General features: G+C 38.9%; 1 protein-coding gene across 2 annotated transcripts in view; it reads left to right on the top strand.

Moving 5' to 3' along the window:
• Nucleotides 1–20,428, top strand: part of CHCHD3 (coiled-coil-helix-coiled-coil-helix domain containing 3) — a 148,295-nt gene that overhangs the window by 43,117 nt on the left and 84,750 nt on the right. For both annotated transcript variants that reach the window (XM_082771639.1, XM_082771638.1), the window contains exon 4: nucleotides 4,237–4,381. In XM_082771639.1, coding sequence (XP_082627765.1) covers nucleotides 4,237–4,381 — 145 coding nt within the window. The remainder of the gene's footprint in view (nucleotides 1–4,236; nucleotides 4,382–20,428) is intronic.

Here is a 20,428-nt window from a genome sequence, read left to right as displayed (position 1 = left end):
TGAGTACCTTTTTGGCCTAAACTCTTTAAAATTTCACCATGAAATAGGTATCTTTCTTTCATAGTGGAATGCCACCCCAAGGAGGAAAAAATGATGGCAAAATATTTGCTGTGCTGCTTTCTTTCTCTGATATAACTTCAGTGTCTTGATCTAAAAATTTGATAAAACTCCTCCTTAATAGACAGAAGTGGTCATAATGAGAACTGCTAAAAGTCAAGTGGAACTTTCTTTACTCTGGTATGTCTTAAACTAGATTTTTATTTCTTTTTTTTTCCTCCCCATTTGCAAAGAAAGGTTTTTTTGGGGAGACTAGGAGGTAATCCAGACAGCTCTGGAACTGCTGAAGTAAAATGAGTGGCAAAGATATCACAAAGGTGGAAGAGAAGACCTGTTACTGATTGAGAAAGGAATGGAAAGTGAGACAAAACACATCTTTATTAAAGGGAGAAAGTGACAACATATAATTAGATATTTTTTTTTTCCCTGTAACAACATAGCTGCAACATAGCTTTTAAACAATAGGTTTAAAAGTAGGCATAATCTCTTTGATGACTTAAAATAATTGTCAATTTTAGAAAATAAGTGGTTAAACTGGAGGCTTGTGGACAATGACAGATGGAGATTGTTAGGCTAGTAGGTGGTTTGTAATGGGATTTCTCAGCAGTCTTGGAAGTGAAGTTAATATTTTTATTTCTCTGAGATGTTTATGGTACTACATTTAGTGATAATATTATAAAAGAAAGATTAAAGGATCATGTCAGGAAATAAATGACTGACAACTAGTAACTAATAAGTGTTATGAAAGTGTAAGGTAGATCTGCTAACAAACTAACAAAGACGTTGGCATTGTAAATCTGCTAACTAGAAACAGCACAGAGTAAAAGCTTGCGAAGTATTAGTTAATCACCACAGTGATTGTACGATTTACAAAGCAAATGATTTGTCTAACACGTTTTTGCTTTCATACAGTAGGAGATGGAGAGAGAAATATCCTTGCCAGTGTAAGAGTTGTGCTGAGGTCTCCTCTGGAAATATAGCATGATGTTCTGGACCAACTGCCGAGAAGAGCCCATGGGCTGATCAAGGAAACAAGGATTTCCTATATAAGGCTAAAATGTGGACTTTATTTTCATGAGACAGCAAGCCAAACTGTTGTTTTAAGATCTTTGGTAAAACCTTGTTGGCCCCAAAATGAATGTGTTTAAGTGGGGCAACCGTAAAGTCAGCTGGGAAATTGCAAAAATGTTCCTAGTCTCTGGAATCTGCAACAGTCTTTCAGATCCAATAAGGGCAGTAATAAGTTTTTTTTTTTTTTTTTATTATTGTATTTTCTCTTTTGATGAAGTTGATTGGTTTATGCAAAGCATTTCTGTGGTTTAGCTGCAAAACTGGAAACTACCCGGTGACCCAGGGAATACTTAAGAGTTTTCTGCTTGGATATTTACACTGATAGTGTTATATTTTTATACCATTTTGAGTGCATTTATGAGACATCAAAAAATCGCATTTCTAAGGAAAAAGGGTGGTCTGTGACTAAGAAAACTGCGTTTGTGTGAACTGTTACAAACACCACAGATAAGATCTTCACTTTTTGATGTAGATATTTCATATCCTCATTATTGGTATTAATGAGGTAGGCGATGTTTAATGTTCTTTTAATCTTCAGGTACTTGCAAAGAACACATCACTTACTGTTTAGTAGTAATTTCTTCACTTTACATGCCTAGTGGTGGAAAAGGAGGCAAGGGGGATAGTAACTTATTAAAATCCAATAATGCATTACTGCTGGAGATAGGAATTGGAAGTCAGGGTCTCTCCCTGTACTCCCACCACTTACCTTATTGTAGTAGGTTCCATGGCAGGCTGGTCTATTAAGGATGGTAAGATGTGATTGCTGACATAGGATGGCACAGAATCCTTTTTCTGAGTTTGTAGTACGTGGTGTGCTTGGAAACCAGCAATTTGCAGGATCAGGTGGGTTGTACAGCTTTGGCAGGCATTTTCTGGGAGCCAGCTTGGGGTGTCCTGTCCCCAACCCTTCCAGCTGTTCGTGGCCAAGACTATTTTCAAAATGAAAATAACTACGATACGGGATGAGATACGTGAGCTGATTTTAAACGGACTAGCTCAGGTCAAGTCTTGCTGTGAGTTCTCCGCTCGTATGAAACCAGCGTTACAAATCCATCCCTCCTGTCGCTCGTGTGGACATACCCACAGCTGTGTCATTGTCTGTTAATTCAGTGGGATGACCCTTTCTGATGAAAAGCTGCTCAACAGCTCACGGTAAGGTGGGAAATCAGGTGACACGTGTACAGAGGCGAGATTCTGGGTCACCATCTTGGAACAAGTGTGCAGCAAAGGGCGTGCAGAGTTTGGGCAAAAGCAGAAAAGAAGAGTCCGTCCCTCTGTAGTGTACTTAGCAGGGAAGCTGAATGTAGCAGCAGTCGGGTTAAGCCATCAAAGGGTTTATCTTGACATTGGGAACCTGTTAGTTTTGAGTGTTAGGGAAGCTGACTTTCTTCTTTTTGTAAGAGTGGTTGAGAGGAGACCTCGCTGAGGTTGGTAATTCCAGGGGCAAGACTCAATGAGCTCCTGACAAAAACGGGAGTGATTTCTAAGAATTAGATGTAACCATCTAAGTACTTTTTTAATTTTGGAGAGTTTGTAATGTGGAAGCCTCCAGCAGCTTTTTCTGATATTATCTGATTTCATGTACTTTAATTACTCTGCTAGGTACAATATACATAAAGAAGGGATGGTTTGTTAGGGGGAAAGCATCTGTGGGAAGTAAAATCCATAAAGGATGAGGAAGGAGCTTACTGCAGTCTCTGGAAACACAGAGTGCTTTCTCTGTTGTCTCTTACAAGAAAAAGCTGCCAAGACTTCTATTTTGACACTTTTTTTCTTTTTAGACAAAACATTATTTCTCCAATGGAAAAGAGAAGCAGAATGTTTTGACTGCAGCATTGATTGTGTGAATGATTTGATACACCAATGCTGCTGGAATAATTTGGGGGACCTTGGGAAATCACTTAATGGAATTTGGTCCATGGCTGCATAATCTGACTTTTTGCTGGAGTAATTGAAGATGCTGCTTAATAAACTTTTTATAAAGACTCCCAGTTGGTTGCTGCATTTCAGAGGGTTGTGTCTGAGCACAGAAGTAATACATCTTGTAATTGTCTTTTTCCTCCCCACCCCACTCAAATATTTTCCCTGGGGAAGAATCTAATGTACTGTAATGCTAGTACCTTTTACAAAGTGACCCTACTCATTATGATTTGTTCTCTGAAGCTCCCTTGACAATGTATAAATGCACCGAGAATCCTTAAGCTTCCTTTCCTCCACTTTTTGAAAGTGTATTTGAAAACCTGTGTGATAGTGCCATTACTATTCCGAGTTCCCTAATGCTGGCGCTGTGCTCGGTGTCACAACATGTGCTCAGTAGAAATGTTTTATTAGCTAACCAATTTATATCTATCTATTTTTAATAAAAATATGATATGGTGTGCTTACAGAGAGTACTCTAGGAAAGATTTACCTGCTCTAGGGAACCTGCTTTGGCAGGGGGGTTGGACCTGATGATCTTCTGAGGTCCCTTCCAGCCCCTACAATTCTGTGATTTCTAGTAAATGTATGGTTTTGTGACATGCAAATGGTGAGAGTTTTCTGCTTCAGCTGTGTTAACTCTGTTGCAACAAGTTCAGTAGCTCTTTCCATCTCATCCTCTCCAATTTCTGCGGAAGGTTTATTATGGTTGTTGGGTCTTTTTGCAGCTTGGTAGATACACACAGTATTTGGGTTTGTGGTTTGTCCAGAGGTCAGAAAACGTTATCCTGTAGCAGAAAAGAATGGAAATTTTACCTGGAAGTTAGGTGGGGAGAAAGAGTTTCCTTGAAAAAAGATTACTTAAAACAAACAAGACCAATACCCTCCTACAAACAGAGCTCTGTGCATATCCTTAGTACTTAAGAGATACATTTGCCTTAAGTCTTGACTGAGTTGTCTTTTATATGATTTAATAAATTGTGTTACTAAGATGCATTGAATTTGCATATTCTGTTTTTAATACTAATCTGAAATAAACTTCTGGCATTTGTACTGAATTCATATTCAGCTGTCCTAAGACTCCTGTAATAATTTCAGCGACTATTTTTGAAGTAACTGTGCTTATAGCTTTTTAAAATACATCTGTAATATAACCTTTCAATCTAAATTTCCCTCCCCTTCCTGTAGGTTGAAGCAAGAACAAGCGTATGTACGTGATGAGTTTGGCAAAATTCTGGACCGAGAAAGGATTTCTTCAAATGAGCACTTGACTCGAGCCATTCTTCGAGAGAGAGCTGCCACAGAAGAGGAGCGGCAGAAGGCACAACGCTTTGTGAGTTCAAAAAACTTATGTAGAAGTCTTGGATTTTTAACCAAGCATATCTTCAGGCATATCTTTCAAGCTATTAGTAGAGGAAGAAAACGTATCTTGCCTTGTTATTTTTCTTTTCCTTATTACTAAATTCTATAATTTTATTTTACTGTTCGCAAATTTCCCTGTCCTAAGAACAGCTGAATAAAAAGAACCAAACGTTTCTGAAGGTTGCAAGTATAACACATCTCCTTGTTTTAGGGGGGGTAATATTGAAGCCTTTTTCTGTTTTCAGTTGAAGAGTAATATGATTGTTTAGGTCTATTTAAAAATCACGTTATTGTATGTTAAGAAGATACAGAATATGAGATGCTCTTCTAGAAATTAATTGCTTCATATCAGAAGGGAATCCATAATATTCCTGGCTAGAAGCCTGGCTAACAATAGGGATTCAAAAAGTACAACTTTGAAGTCTCTTTTGTTCTAGAAAACAAAAAGAATTGTCTAACTTTTGATTGTCTCAAATCTTGGAACCGGCTTAGTGAAAAATTCTGTATCAAAGACTCCCATTTCATTAGAGCTGACGTATAAAGACTTGGTGACAAGGAAGTTGTAAAATACAGCTGGCTGTTTTCTTTTGAAAATTGACAATATATATTTCAGCCCATTTCAAATGTCTGGCAGATTTATAGCTTCCTATATAGCAGTTGCTTGCTGTATTGAGTCTTCTTTGTAACAAGAATCATTCTCTGAGGTATGAATATCAGTTCTTAGATTTTTTTTAATATTTTTTTTTTGTAGAAATTAGTGGAGTATAAACGGTAAACAAATTGATCTTCCCAAGAAAAGAGTTTCATGTCACTTATGTGAGCATTCCTTTTAAAATAAATGGGGTTATTTATGACAACATCTATATAAGTGTTTGACCCTAAGTATCTGAAATGAAATCAAACTTTTCTAAGACTTACTGGTTGGTAATGCAGCAAACTAGTCACTTCAATAGTTTTATCTGTGCTCTGTAAATACAAATCTATCACCTACATCGTCACAGAATTGCAGAATGGTTGAGGTTGGAAGGGACCCAGAGCACATCACTCAGGACTGTGTCCAGATGCCTTTTGAGCATCTCCAGGGATGGAGACTTGAAAACCTCTCTGGGCAACCTGTTACAGTGCTCAGTAAAATCACTTAGGTATCTTACCTGAGTGTAAGTGTCTTCTGCAGCCATTTCTCAACGTTTTTTTAGACCTCTAACGGTGTTGTTGTTGAAGAATAACTGCATGGCAGACAAACAGTTACTGTTTTCTCATCTTTAAATATAGGAACAAAGGAAAATGGAGAGTAATTATGACCAAGATACAGTCTTAGTCTTATGCCTTAAACCCTTGGTTTGTTAATGTCATGCAGTATGGATGAGGATTTTGTGCCTCAGCCTAATGAAGTACTGAAGATTTATACTAGAGAATATTATTTGCATGAGTTACCAGGGGTTTTCCATCTTTGTGCTTTTGAGAATCGTGTTATGCCTTTCTCATCAGCCAAATGCTCGATTTCATATTGATATCGATATCATATTCATATCAATATCCATAGATTTCATATTATGACTATGAAACTGGTATACTCAGCCTTTAAATCAAATTTATTGATAATTTTCACTTATTCCAGAATATTTAAGCTAGAACCGCCTAAATGAAGCAATCAGGAATTGCTATTAACTAATTTGGGGCATTATCAGCTTGAGGAGCATTGTTTCAAGGTGTGTGCTGTTAATGCATGTGGAGGTGGGCTTGGAAAAAGAATGTACAGATGGTGGTAATGAAACAAAGCAAATGCCTTAAAATGTTACAGGATGTCCTCTTGCATGGAATTGTAGAGTGACTGGCTGTCTTTCAAGGGAAAAACACCACAGCCTGGCATTTTAGGGAGCTGTCTACCAAAACTGTGCCTTTTCAATCTATGAAATTGCCTTGAGATTCTTTTGTGAAGATCCCTATATTCTTCTACTGTGTTTTTTTTTTTGTTTGTTTGTTTCTACCATAATTTATAAACAGCAGAATATATTTTTTCAATATATCAGACTTGAATTCCTAAAATTTGTAACATGGGGATGTATCTATGTGCACCATTTGTCAGGTAGGGTGAATAATCCCGTGTGCTGGTTACCTGCTGGAGTAGGTTGATATTTTATGTAGCCTGGATTTGATTGCATCTGTCAGAGAAAAAAGTATTGGAGGAAAAAGTAGTGTTTTGGAAATGTCAATAGCATTATCTACAGAGTTAATTCCTTTGCCACTAAATTGTTTAAACAGCGCACAGGAAAAGATATTATGGCTATAAAGGAAGAATATTTTTTATAAAGGCTGCTAATTCAGTTTTAATAATCAGACATGACATTGTTAGATTGAAGGAATATTTCCCATTCTTAAACCATTTTAATACCAGCTGCTGCTTATAGGTTTGGACAGAGGAAACTTTTAAGTGTCAGCACACCAAAAGTTAATACTAACTTTTCATACAAATGAAGGAAATTGATACAAATGAAGCTAAAATGGACAGCTAAGACAGTAAAAGCTTTGCAGGTGACAAGACGTAGAGAGAAATGTCATTTGTCTCTTTAAGCAAAAGTATTCCACTTGTCAAGAAAAAGAAATCTAAAGGAAGTCAGCAGAGCTTGAACAGCAAGGTAAGGCAAGGGAGTGCACCCTTAAAGCAATCTGAAACAATTTTTCAGCAAGCAGAATGAGGAAGATCATGACACTTGCTAGGCTAAGTGTTAAAAAACAACCCCCCAAAACCCAGGTATGACAGGTAAGATTTTAAAGAACGTTTAAGAAAAGGTATAAAAATTAACATGGATATGTGTGTGCAATCCCACAGCCTCCGTGGAACAGAAATCCTACCAAAGGCTGTAGGGCCAAGAGATGACTGTGGAATACCTGTAGTGCTTGGAAGAGATGAAACCACAGCAGCGAAATACCCTGAATTAATTCTTCCATGTGTCTCTTGAAAGTGGAGGAACATCAGAAAGTTCCCATGCTGGAACTTTTCTTTGCAGAGTTCTCCTCGGATGAGGTCTCAGATCTGAAGATTCAGTAGAAAATTTTAATGGAAGTTGACAGTTTCACCAATAACAGCTCTTCAGGCCTGGGTGATAGTCGTAAAGGCTCTGAAAGAAACTCGGTGATGATAGATGAGCTAATGATAGCTGAACTGCTTATGTGCTGTGTAAGCTCTTGCAGAGAGCTCCCTCGGTACAAGTGGACTGGAAAGTGGCTGATGGGATGTCAGCTTCTTTAAAAATGGTTCTGGGGGAGATCCAGAGATATACAAACCAGTAGTTCTGATGATTATACCAACCAAGGTAGAAATTCAAATTTAGAGGAGAATTTGCAGACCCTCCAGTGCACCGTGTGCTTGAGAAGTGTGTGCAGCAGTGCAGCACATCAAAAAATACTTCTTTCTTCCATACCCTTAGCATGTGTACTTACAATGTGGTATTTTTTTGCCTATCCTTCTTAAAGGAGGACTTTATGATGACTTGAGGCTTTTATTTCAGTCTGAGCATAAAGAATTTTGGTACAGGCGTGATCCTCTCTGGCAAGGACTGATGCAGTCGAGGGTCCCAGTCTTCTGAGTGCTCCAAGAATACTGGTATTAGGTTTTACTCGCCCAGGCAGCAGACCCATCCTCCTTGACACTACTTACGACTGAGGTTTTTGCTGCACATCTGAAAGTTGTGGGTAGTTGAGCCAGGCAGAGTCTTGCTGAGTGGCTTTAAATGTGGGAGCTTTGCCATAAATAGCTTATTGATGTTCCATCACTTGAGTCATTACGAGAGTTGGGGTGAGACACAGAGAACATGGAGTGAAAAATCAATAGTTATCCAAAGTGCAGAGGACCTGTTGTATTTCCATCTCCTTATAATGACCTGGAGTTTACTGTTAACATGTTTACTTCACTGTCTGGACTGAAACGAGCTGTCATTAAGACCCTATATGTTAGAAAATGGTTTTATTGAGCTGCCAATGACATTAAAGTCTCATTTCCCTTTGAAAAGGCACAGAAATATTGTTCTGTTCATTTGCTGTAACCATAACATTAAAATTTGATTATTGCTATCATTAGAAATCTGTATCCATACTAATATAATTACATACATTTCCCCGTGTATTGTTCCAGGCTTTCATTGAAGTACCTGTTAGAGAATGAAGTCTGTTGTGGCAGAGGGTTTTTTTTTTTGTTTTGTTTTGTAAATCATTTTCCGTACAAGAAAGTCTATTAATAAATTCTGTGATCAAAAAATCAATGTAGTAGAAGTATCCTTATATTAAAAAGCAGTTTTTGCACCTTAGGTGAATGTGGTAATCAGATTATTGGAAATTTGAGGTGTATAATTCTTCTTTTACTTTTCTGAGCACTGAAATCAATAGACAAAATGCATTCCTTGATATATTAGAGCTGAAACATGTTGAGTTATGTTAGGAGTGAATTTGACCTATTGTCATAATTGAATACATATTGTTAAAATAGAGTGTTTCACTCTTCTGTGTCTCAACTGTTTAGATGTTTTCCCTATCATCCTTGGGTGGTTGGTCCAAATCACTAGGTCCATGTGCTATGCACTGACCTTTCCTTTAGTGTTGCATTTATTTTTCCCCGTCCTCAATTCATTAGCTTTGTCAAGAGGAGGTCCTCTATTTTCCATAAGCAGATTATATGCTGACCCTTCCTGCTCTTTCCAAACAGTCCTGTGCTAACCATATTTTAAGGATGACTTCACTAGAAAATACTGGGGGGAAAAATTACTAAACGAGTTAAGGCATTAGTTCTCAAGAGAAAAGAAGTCTGTTTACAAACCTGCAGTATTTATTACATACCTCATTTAGCTCATTCATCATTTTAATAGAAAAATGAATCTTTTTAGATGATTCTGAAATAATTTGAGGTAAACTACATAGCCTGAGGCAAAACATGATTGCTTACTGTAGAGAGGACCAAGCTGTTTCTGAAAAATACAGTGTGATTGGTGACTGTAACTTACAATTTATCATTGTGAAAATATTAAAGGCTCGCGTTTGAAAATTAGACTTAAGGTTTGGAAACAACATGGTACAAAATTAAATCTAGCGATAGTTCTTTTGTCTCTTGTTCTGCAGTTTTTATAATGTAGAAGTATCTGTACTCCTGGAAAGCAGGTATCTTTGCAGATTTACTCATAAGGTTTCTTTCGGGTTTATGTATGTGGTTCTTTGTTGCCAAGTGCTGTTCTCCTTGCCATTTAGAAATCGCTGTTTTATTGCAGCAAACGGTCTTTTTGCATTAGTAGTCTGGTGACATGGACAAAAGTCATCTGTTTGGCTTTGTTCTTTCCTGCTGTAGAGGACAGGGCAAAATTAAAACGAGGAGGAAGAAGTTACTTCTGAACGTTAAGGATGAGGTCTCCAGGGTTTTGTTTGGCTTTGTTTTGGGGGAGAGGGGCTTGGTGGCTTTATTGCAGAAGGAAGTGGGATATGTTGAAAAAGGCATTTGCATTTTAAAAATATTAAACTTCGTTGCACTCTATGTGCTTACCTTCATTTGAATAAACATAATGTTGTGAATATGGCTTACGTCTCTCTTGGCACACATTTATTCTCCCTCTCTTTCTGGCATTTCTGCTGCAGCAGGAAGGTGTTTGGGATAGGAATCTGTCATTCTGACTGTTTGGGGATGAAAACAGGTGATGTGAAACTGCTGTACGAACAAGAAGGTGTTGCTGTGCAAATAGAGATCAATAATGTTTGTTTCCAGCAATGCAGGAAACGAGACTTCCTGCCAAATATTTGCAAACCATGAGTGATTTTTCTTAGCTGGACAGATGTATGTGCCTTGAGGAAATGGCAAAGGCTCATTTGCATGTCTAAAATTATTTTATTAATGAGAGAACAATCTTTTCCCCCTTGATGTAGTTAAACAATAAAAAATAATTTAAAATAGCCTGTGGGTGATAGTACTGTTCTTGCTCTAGGTTGTAATCCCAGTACGACCTCTGTCACGTCAACAGTTAAGCAATGTTTTATTTCATCTCTGAAACTGCCATTAAGTGCCTGCAAACTAGAATAAGAAATTGCTTACCTGTATCTCTCTTCTGTTCCTTTATAACATCCATTCTGACATTTAAAATAGTTGTTTTAATGGAACAATACAAATAATTTTCTCCTTCTTCCACTTTCTGACTTGACATGTCGTAGACCTGTAATTTTTTATTTTTATAGCTAATGATCAATTGTTTTTTCTCAAAGTGAGGCATATAAAATGAAAAATGCAGTAAAAATAGAAAATGTAGGGTACATAAAGTGAATATTTATTCTCTTTAAAAGTTTCTTTTTGAATGGTTAGAGGAATGTGTTTTGTTAGTCAAGCAGCATTTAAACGCATGCTGGTTTTTTAATTCCTATATAGCAAAACCCAAGATATTTGACAGAAGCAAAATTAATCACTGTGTTATCTCAGCATCCAGATGAAGATCTAGTGCTTTACAAAGCCTGCTGCTCCATCAATTTGTTCTTTTGGTTGAATTCAAATTGAGTTCATTTTTATAGATTCACTGCATAATACTCTCCTCTCTCCTCCCTCATTCATTAACCAATTTGTTCTTGCTACTCCCTTTTTATTGAATGGCTAACAAAATTGCCATGCTATCTTTTCAAATGACTATCATCATTCCTTGTCATGCATGGGCAAAAAGTAAGCATATTCATTCTTTTTACATATACGTTTGCTTCTTCCAGAGAGAAGACCCATTTCTGCCCTCAAGATATCGTGAAAAGGATGCTTTAAATAACCTTCTCTTGAAGCTTTTGGCATAATGCTTGTGTATAAGTATTCCCATCCAGACTCCATTTGATTTCTTCTGGGCCTTTAGAGCTTGTACGCCCTGCTGGTTGTATGGCACAACAAAAGCCAAATCAAAGAGTTGTCAAGACTTGTCCTTGTCCATGATGTGGTACAAACGCATGCAGTGGATTAAAATGTGCTTCTTTGACAGAAGTCTTTATTGTAGCACAGTCTCTCCATTTCTTCAAAACAATTTGTCAGGACTTAAGACTCTCATTCTGACTTTTATTTAACATTTATTTACTCTCAGGTTAGGTTAATTTTGACTGGGCAGATAGTCCTCACGTCTCTCCTTTCTAATGCTTAGGTTGCCTAACCCCATTTGGTTGAATTAGAAGACTTAAGAGAAGAAAGGTTGTTCAGGAGGTGGGGGGAATTAAGAGTAATTTGTTTTACTAACACCCACTACCTTTAAGTCATCCTGGGACTCTACACTGCATAACGAGGGTATTTTGTTGGGGGAAAACCTGCTGAGAGAAAGAAGGGGACCAAACTATTGGAAGAGTATAGTTGGAAGGTATCCAGCCACCTATCTGAAAGACGTTCACGAGATTGATCAGTGGTCTTCGTGTTGCTGTTCTGTGGTGTTCGGTCTGTGTGCTGGGGTGGGGGTTGCTGTAATCAGGACTCTGCATATCCTGTGGAAAGCAGGCTCTGAGACAAGAGCCATTCCTCTTAAAGAACAAAGCTACAAAAAGCCAGGGGGTTGTTGTGAATGGTAGTAAAATCGGAAACTGCTGCATATAATGTTCTTTATGGCGTAATTGGGTAGTTTTATTTAATGTAGCTCCCATCAATTTTGTATCCATCCCCTTTTATTGAGAACAGTTGAAAATCTGGATGCTGAGTTTTGTGGTAGAGCTTGGTTAGAAGTATGTGGGATGTGTGCTTCTTACAAAATCTTGGATTTTGTGATATTTAAGGAGATTAAGAGACTGTGTCTTACTAATACTTATATTCACAACTATTCCCGAGATTGCGTTTCAAACTTGAGAGGAAATAAGGGTGAGAGACAGGTAGGTAAATAGTGAACTGCATTTATGTCCTCCTATTTCGGAGGAGCTGGCTTTCTTGGGGAACTTCAATGCTGGATGTTCACTTTCATTTGTCGTCTATTACTTGAAGCTCTTTTTGTATCCAGGAGGCAGGTTATTGCTTTATTTTACATCTATTTCCCATTTAGAAAATTACTTTATTTACTATAAGGAGAAAAGGGTTTTCTTTTTCATTTTTTTTTTTTCCTTCTCCCCACTGAATGCTCATTCTGCAGTACCGTTAATTAGGCAACGGACCCAGCTGCAGTTTCCTCTGCCTCGAGTGCTGTAAGGCATGGAGGTGGCCTTCCAGCCCTAGTACCAAAAAGACAGTATTATCAAAGTATCCTTCCTCAGGCATTTCTGAATGTTTAAGTCTGGTGCTGTATGAGGGAGAGAGAGAAAATATATTTTAGGAAAGCTCTGTTAAATATCTTCAAACAAACAAACAAGCTTGGATGTTTGGAAAGGCCAAAGCGAGCTGGAGAACTGTCTACATATCAGCATTTTCAACAGAGATGTCATATTCTGCTTGAACCAAAATGCAAACAGAAGTGATGCCTGGGATGTTTTTATTGGTTTTGCTCTTTAATATTTTCTCCGCTCTTTGTGCACTTTGACATATTCTTTATTTATTAGTACAAAATTGGATGACTTCTATTTCTGCTGTGAGTTATTGAAGTAGTGAAACTTCAGTGTCTCCAGAGCAGAACTAAATGACGTCTGTGAAATGCTGTTGAATGCCATACTTATTTTATTTTTTGGAGTCCAAATGCAGTTTTTAAGATTAAAAAGTTTTGTTGCCTTGTCCATTGGTTTATGGTCTGTCCATTGGTTTATGGTCTGGGTTCCCACGTTTGGTTAGAAAGAAGGCTGCAATAGATGATGACTGGCCTTCTTCAGGAATAAAAGACTTCACCTCATCAAAATAACACTTGTGAATTTATCAAAAGTTAGAATAAATCATAGAATCAATAAAACATGATCAAGAAGTGCTATCTAATACAATTGTTATTGGCATGATCATAATCATTGCCACAGACTTCTTTACACAGTACCCCAAAATATGATGGGTGGTTTAAGGCAATTAATGGGAGCTAGGACTCACCTGGTAGAGTTGATGATAACATGTATTCTAGAAAACACATGGTGATAGGGAATGGTATTTGGGGGAAAAGGGAGAGAATTGACAAATTACAAATATTCTCACTTTTTGTGATGTAATTTTAAGTTTCCAAGTCTTTTCCTATCAGAGTCCCACTGGATATCTAAAAATATTGGGATATTTAGGTGTTAAAGCAATAGGTGCAAATGTATCTGAAGTAAGTGTATGCAAATCCAATTTAAAAGGATCTATCAGAGTGGGTGAGGAAAGAAAATGACAGGTCACAGTTAAATTTGATTGTTTTTATAAAAAATATTAAAATAATTTTTGTCATATCCAGGTATTGTATGAGATATTCTGCAGTAGGTGTGCTAGCACGTGCATGGAGGGAAATATCCTGCCTCCTTTTTTTTTTTTTTTTATAGGAGGGAAGAGTTTGAAGTTCACAGGTTGATGAATTGGGAATGTTAACGCACCATTTTATTACAGTAATAAAAATTATTCTCTTGATAGTAGTGTCCTCTGAAGACTGGGGCCTGTTTAATTTCACTGCTCCCAGTAGCACAGTGTGTCGTTTCTGTCCGGCAAATTGCAGTGGGGTTTGTAGCTGGGAATCCAGCCTCCTTCCAAGAAACGTACGGATGGTGGTCTTTGTATGGTGTGTTTCAGCCTCTTTTGCTCAAAAGCTGTGTATTTGGAGAATGTGACATACGGGTGGCTGTGCTGCTCCTGACTAAAATCAAACTTTGCTTTATGCCAGTGATGTAGAGACTTGACGCCAAGCCATCCTCTGTTCAGGAAGCCCCTGCTATACGAGTTTGGAAAGCAAAAACTATTTTTAGTCATGAAGTCTGCTGTTTAAGCAATTTCTGAAGAACGATATAGCAAAAGTGTGTCAACGCTCGTTTTTGGGAAGCCGTGGCAAGAGGTGATACTACGTGCTTGTCACACTACTTTTTGATTCATATGGCTGATGCTTCTAACCTAGTCGTGAGCTTGGAAGATCCACCCACCTGTCTGCTCGCGTCGTAAGATGCTGCATTGTCTTTTTCTTACATGCTTGAATTCCAATCACGTCGGTAAATAAATAAATAACAAAATTTCATTACTTCTCATTTTCCTAATTATCATGCAGATAAACAGTGGGGATCGTGACATTAGGATAAGTAAGTGGCTTATGATTTTGCCTCGGAGAAAGAAGCTCGTGCTGTTCCCCCTTTTTCCCCCCTTGGGCTATGCAAGAGTAATAAACGAGCAAGTCCAGAGTACTTCATGATAGATAGTTAATGGTGCTGCGCCGGAGCCAACAGGCTTGTTTCCGCAGCAGCTGTCACAATTTATAGTCATTAGCATACCTTTAATGGTTGCATTTCAAAATAATTTCTACTAGGGCATTCAGCATACATAAAGGAAAAAAGCCATGACATTGAAAAAGGAGTTGGAGGTGTAGGTGGATGGTTTTGGCTGAGCGTGCTGCTGGAGCGCATACGTGCAGAGGGTGTGAGAGTGAACTGAAAATTGTTAAAGTGGTTTTGAAGGTGAATACAGGTTGACTGTATTCGGATAGTTGGACTGGATGATCTTGTAGGTCCTTTCCAACCTTGTGTTTCTGTGATTCGATGACTCTCAGTACCCGCTTCTGATCAGGTCCCTCTGCCAGTAAGCCTGTGAATAGCCCAACCAGGAGCCTTCTGCAGTGTGTTGTGGGGTGGTTCTTGCATTTACATCTGCAGAAGGATTGTTCTGCAATCTTTTCAGAGGGAAGGGGTAGTTCTGCAGTGACACCAAGTCATTTCTAGCGTGTAAGGCAAAACCGAAGGGCTACCAAATCTTCAAAATGAAGTCGTGATGGCAGATGTCACTCTGAAGGCTTGGTATATGTGCTATTTTGGTCCAAAAGACAAAATACTTGTGCACAGTACCTATCAGATTTTCTTTTAATGCTTTTGAATGCAGGCAGGAGGGATGTTGGGAGGAAGGATGAGTGGGTGCTGTGCCTGCCATAGTAATGGGGGACCTCAAAATGCCATCGGATAAGTAGGTCAGCTGGATCTCTGTTTTACATTGTAGTAACTTGCAATATTTTAATTTGCCTTTGCAATTTATCTCCCTGATTGAAGCATGGGGAAGAAAATAACCCCAAATATGTTTTTTTTAAATTTATTTTGTTTAAAGTAATGGTGTTGGAAGAAGATACGGAATTTGAGAAAATCTTTCTTTGAACACACTGCCTGCAAGTGAGCTGTTGGACAGCAGAAACGTAGTGCCTGTCATTTTCCCTTGTGGTTTGCAGTGCTTGAAAATTCATTTAAAAATTGGATATGAACAGATTTGACCTTAATGAGCAGAAGAGAGGTGGGGGGCATCAAGGCAAACCTTCGTTTTCCTTAAACAGATTTTCTTATTGCTGTTTTTTTCCAGTGCTGCCAGTTTTTACTCCCATATTCCTGCTAATTTTGGAGGCTCAAGGGAAAATTAAGCTGTCCTGTCTAGTAGACTTGTTTTCCTGTAGTAAAGCATTAAAAAGCCGGTGGTCAAGACCCATCAAGTATAAATGCCATTAATTAGTTGTAGCAGGAAGGGAGGGAGACTGTGTAATTACCGAGAGCTGTTGTGGCAGGGGTGTGAATTTGCCTGGAAGTGAGAGGGAGGTCACAACCCTTGACAAATTTTTCAAAGTCTGCCGTGTGTTTGACACCCCAATATTGTTGATTTTTTTTTTTTTTGATGGTCAGTCCTCGTACGGCAGGAGAGCAGCTCCATGTAGCCTTGGGATCCGCTGTTGTAAGGTGAGCACGAAGCATCCTGCAGACACAGGAATCTGTGGCAATACAGACTATCAGATAGAGCTGATTCTGATCAATGTTTCATTTTGTGCGCGATCACACAAAGCAGATTTTGAACAAATTTCAGTGCCTAGTACGGACAGTGGCTAAATTGTTGCTACGGCAGATGCAATGTGATTCTGTCTTGTCATTATTACCCTGTTTAAAAAGTTGCTCGTTGTAGTGTGCTCAGCCACTTGGTAACTTTTAATTGGCTCTATGAATTCTGCAGTGTTTGTGTGCAGTATTTTATTTATTTATTTATTTATTTTTTACATTTATGACAGCGATTCTGGCTGCCCCAACAAGCAAATCTGTTGGTCCGTTAGGAACTATTAAGATTGCAAAATCATCTCTATTGAATTTAAGAAGTGCTTTGCTCTCCTAGTGTTATATTTCTTTGGTTGTTTGCTTTCAAAGTCACAATGAAAAGAAAAAAGAACAAAAAAAAAAAAAAAAGACACAAGTATTGTTAAAAATTAGGCTCCAAGCGATTTTCAGTCAGGTCACCAAATTTCGTATGTCATTTGGGTTGATGTGTTTCTTTTTAGAAGCCTGTAGTAGCTGTTGCATGCCAATATAACGGAAAAAGCAGTGTCTAAGTACTAACTCAGAGAGTACTGACTGTCTGGTGCCCAAGAAAGGCAGTAAATATCTTGGATGTAAAGAATTGCAGAAGCACAGCACTTTGAACTGAATTTCCACAGACAAGAAACACTAGATAAGATAGCTTCTGAAATCCCAATTTTGCTATGTTACCCTTGCTTTGTTGTAGCTTATGAAACTCCAGTTTTCTTTATTATTTAAAAGATAATAATAAGAAGTCTTCCTTTTCATCTTCATATTTCCAAAGTACCAAGATGGGAGAGATGTTTAAATTCACCTAAGATTTAGGTACTGGGGAGAGTGATGTAACTGTATTATTCCATATGAACTACACTGATTTTATCTTGGCTACAAAAACCAAGAGGTAGTCTTGACAGTTGGGAATTCTGGGTTAATCCATATCTTGTGTAGGTCCGTATTCAGGTTTTAGTTTCTTCCATTTTCTTTTTTCTTTTGGCTGTGGGTATTGCTTGATCAAATTCTTTTTGTGTTCAATTTTTCTCAGACATCTTTTTCTATCTAATCCTTTCCCAATATGCCATTTCTTTCTTAAGTCTTCTGCTTCTTCCCACCTCAGTCCTGAGTTGCTCCAATTCTTCAGTTTTACATCCTTCTTTTTGTTCTACTTTTTCTTCTGCTTTCTCTTCCTTCTCTCTCCCTTTCTACTTTCCCTCCACAAGAACCTCCAAGTCCTTCAGTTCTTACCTTCAGGACAAACTACCGCTTCTCTGTGATGCCTGGGAGAGAGTCGCCCTCTTCGCTTCTCTTGCCTGATGCTGCAGTGCCTTGGAGCTGCTGGAAGGAATAATTGCAGGAGAAATCTCCGATAACCCCTGCAGTCCTGGGAGGACGCGTGTTCAATGAGGCTGTGCAGGTAGCCAGGCTGCATGAAGTGGCCCGTGGGGGCTCTTGGGGATGGAGCCTGCATACGGCGATGAAATCATGCAGAACCCCATTGCCAGGCTCTGACAAAAATGTATGGACTCAGAGCTTTGGGTTGTATGTGTTTTTTGTTTTTCTTTTTATCCCAGAGGCTTATGGACACGGTGAAGTTTAATTTGGTTTTATTGGAGGTGGAAGAAGGATGTGCCCTGAAATTGGTGTGATCGGCGCTGTTCCCCTGGCAGATAACAGATTCCTTTGGAAGCAACGTGAATGCTGGAACTTCTCAGCAGAACAAAAAGAAATTTCATTTATTGTTAGCGGACAGTTTTCTCTCTCTTTAAACGGCTGAAATGAATTTGGCTTAGGCCCTCAGAAAAGTTGGAGATGAAGTGTAACATCTTTAAATCTTTTCTTTCTCTTGCTTCTGACAGTCTGTAGCTTGAGGCTGTAAGGAGTGGGAAATGGATGGAAAGCAATCTTCCTTTGTGGAGAGGATAACACAAGGCTTTTTTGTACAGCTGGTGGAACAGTAAGGAGAAAACTTTTCTTCCTCATAGCTTACAGTGGAGGTCGTGGTAGACAGCAAGTTGAATATGAGCCAGCAGTGTGCCCTGGCAGCCAGGAGGGCCAACCGTGTCCTGGGGTGCATCAAGCACGGCATCGCTAGTAGGTCAAGGGAGGTGATTGTCCCGCTCTACTCTGCGCTGGTGCGGCCTCACCTCGAGTACTGTGTGCAGTTCTGGGCACCACAGTATAAAAAGGACATGAAACTGTTGGAAAGTGTCCAGAGGAGGGCTACGAAGATGGTGAAAGGCCTGGAGGGGAAGACGTACGAAGAACGGCTGAGGGCACTGGGCCTGTTCAGCCTGGAGAAGAGGAGGCTGAGGGGAGACCTCATCACAGTCTACAACTTCCTCGTAAGGGGGTGTCGAGAGGCAGGAGACCTTTTCTCCATTAATGGCAGTGACAGGACCCGCGGGAACGGGGTTAAGCTGAGGCAGGGGAAATTTAGGCTTGACATCAGGAGGGGGTTCTTCACAGAGAGGGTGGTTGCACACTGGAACAGGCTCCCCAGGGAAGTGGTCACTGCACCGAGCCTGTCTGAATTTAAGAAGAGATTGGACTGTGCACTTAGGCACATGGTCTGAACTTTTGGGTAGACCTGTGCGGTGTCAAGAGTTGGACTTGATGATCCTTAAGGGTCCCTTCCAACTCAGGATATTCTATGATTCTATAATTCTATGATCGTCGAGCCATGCTACCTTATATGCTGAGTGTTTAGATTTTCTGGTGTGTAGTCATCTTACCGTCAGCTGTCATCCATGGTATTGCTGCACAGGTCATTTGCAAGCAGAGGTTCGTTTTCTCTGCCTATGTTTTCAGCTAGTTACAGGTCTAATCAGGTGTGCCAGAACTTGGCACCCTAGGATCTCTTTATAATTGAGGAGAAATAGGTTCTCTGAGGATTTGATTCTGACCTATTGAGATGTCAACTTTATGATGATGGGGATTACCTTGTGGAAGTGCCTCTTTCACTGCACATGACCTTCTGGGGCTTTAGCTTAAGTACGGATGACTTGTTGTGTAGATACTTTAAATAAGGAAGGTGATTTGAACCTGAAACATAAAAATATCGTAATGGTGCCTGCACCCAGGCCACACTAAATACACTGATAATAAATTAGAAAATGCGTCATAATGGAAATTATTCCCTTGGCGTGCATTTTGTTATGACTCTTCCTTGCCCTTAAATTGTTTTGGAAGACTTTGCCTAATGCACATGGAATACTTCTGTTCTCCATGATTGTTTGTGAAGAATTAGTGGGAGCCACTGCTTTTGTCTTGGCTTCCTTTTTCCTTTGTGATGCACAGCACATTCTGAAGTTGTGGCTTTTTAAGGTTTTAACTACTTGGTGTTTAAATCCCTTTGGGTTTCTCCCATGGATGAGCACAAATTCCTACTCATTCACACATTTCATGGAGACTGGAGCATGCTCCACAAGCTTGCAGAGTGAGTGAGCAACTGTGGTCACAGAGGGAAATGAAAATTGATCTTAGTGTATCTTCCCACAACAATGATTTCAATGTTACCAAGTCAGGCCGAGTGCAGGTTTTGATGCCAAGATTTCCCTAAATTTCTGGAGGAACCAAGAACAGTCCTGTGATTTACCTGGAAGTCCATGCAGCTCAACAGTGCATTCCCCATAGGGTACTATGATAACACTTAAAGGTAATAATAAATAGGTGGGATAAGTATATCCTCTAAGTCAGAGTTTATATAGAACAATTTTTAAAATTGTTGTGTCTGTCATAATTGTAAATGGGTAGAGTATGTTGCTCAGTGTGGAGCTGACAACAACAACAAAAAAAAATCAGAACTTGTACTACTAGTGAGGAGAAAAAAACTATTTTATACTCCATTAAACTGTTACGCATCATAAATAATTTATGCTCGGCTCGCTCTGTTCTGCAGTGAAGATGATAAACTAGTCATTTTAGGAGCATTTTAATGAATATAATAGTTTTCCCGACTTTCCCTGTTAACAGAAACCATGTGCTTTCTGTATGCTCCTGGTCATTATATGTATGTGAATGCATTAAATAAGAATACATTTAGAAGTGAGTCCTTCGGTCTGAATTCCACAGGTACCTAGGATGGATCAAAATTATATGTAGTTTTCTTTTCATGTTGCTTACAATAATATGTTTATGTTGGTTATTTCTGTCATTTCCA

The sequence above is a fragment of the Aythya marila genome (assembly GCF_965140915.1).
Source record: "Aythya marila genome assembly, chromosome: 1".
NCBI lineage: Eukaryota > Metazoa > Chordata > Aves > Anseriformes > Anatidae > Aythya > Aythya marila.
This window is presented reverse-complemented; position numbering and strand designations above follow the sequence as displayed.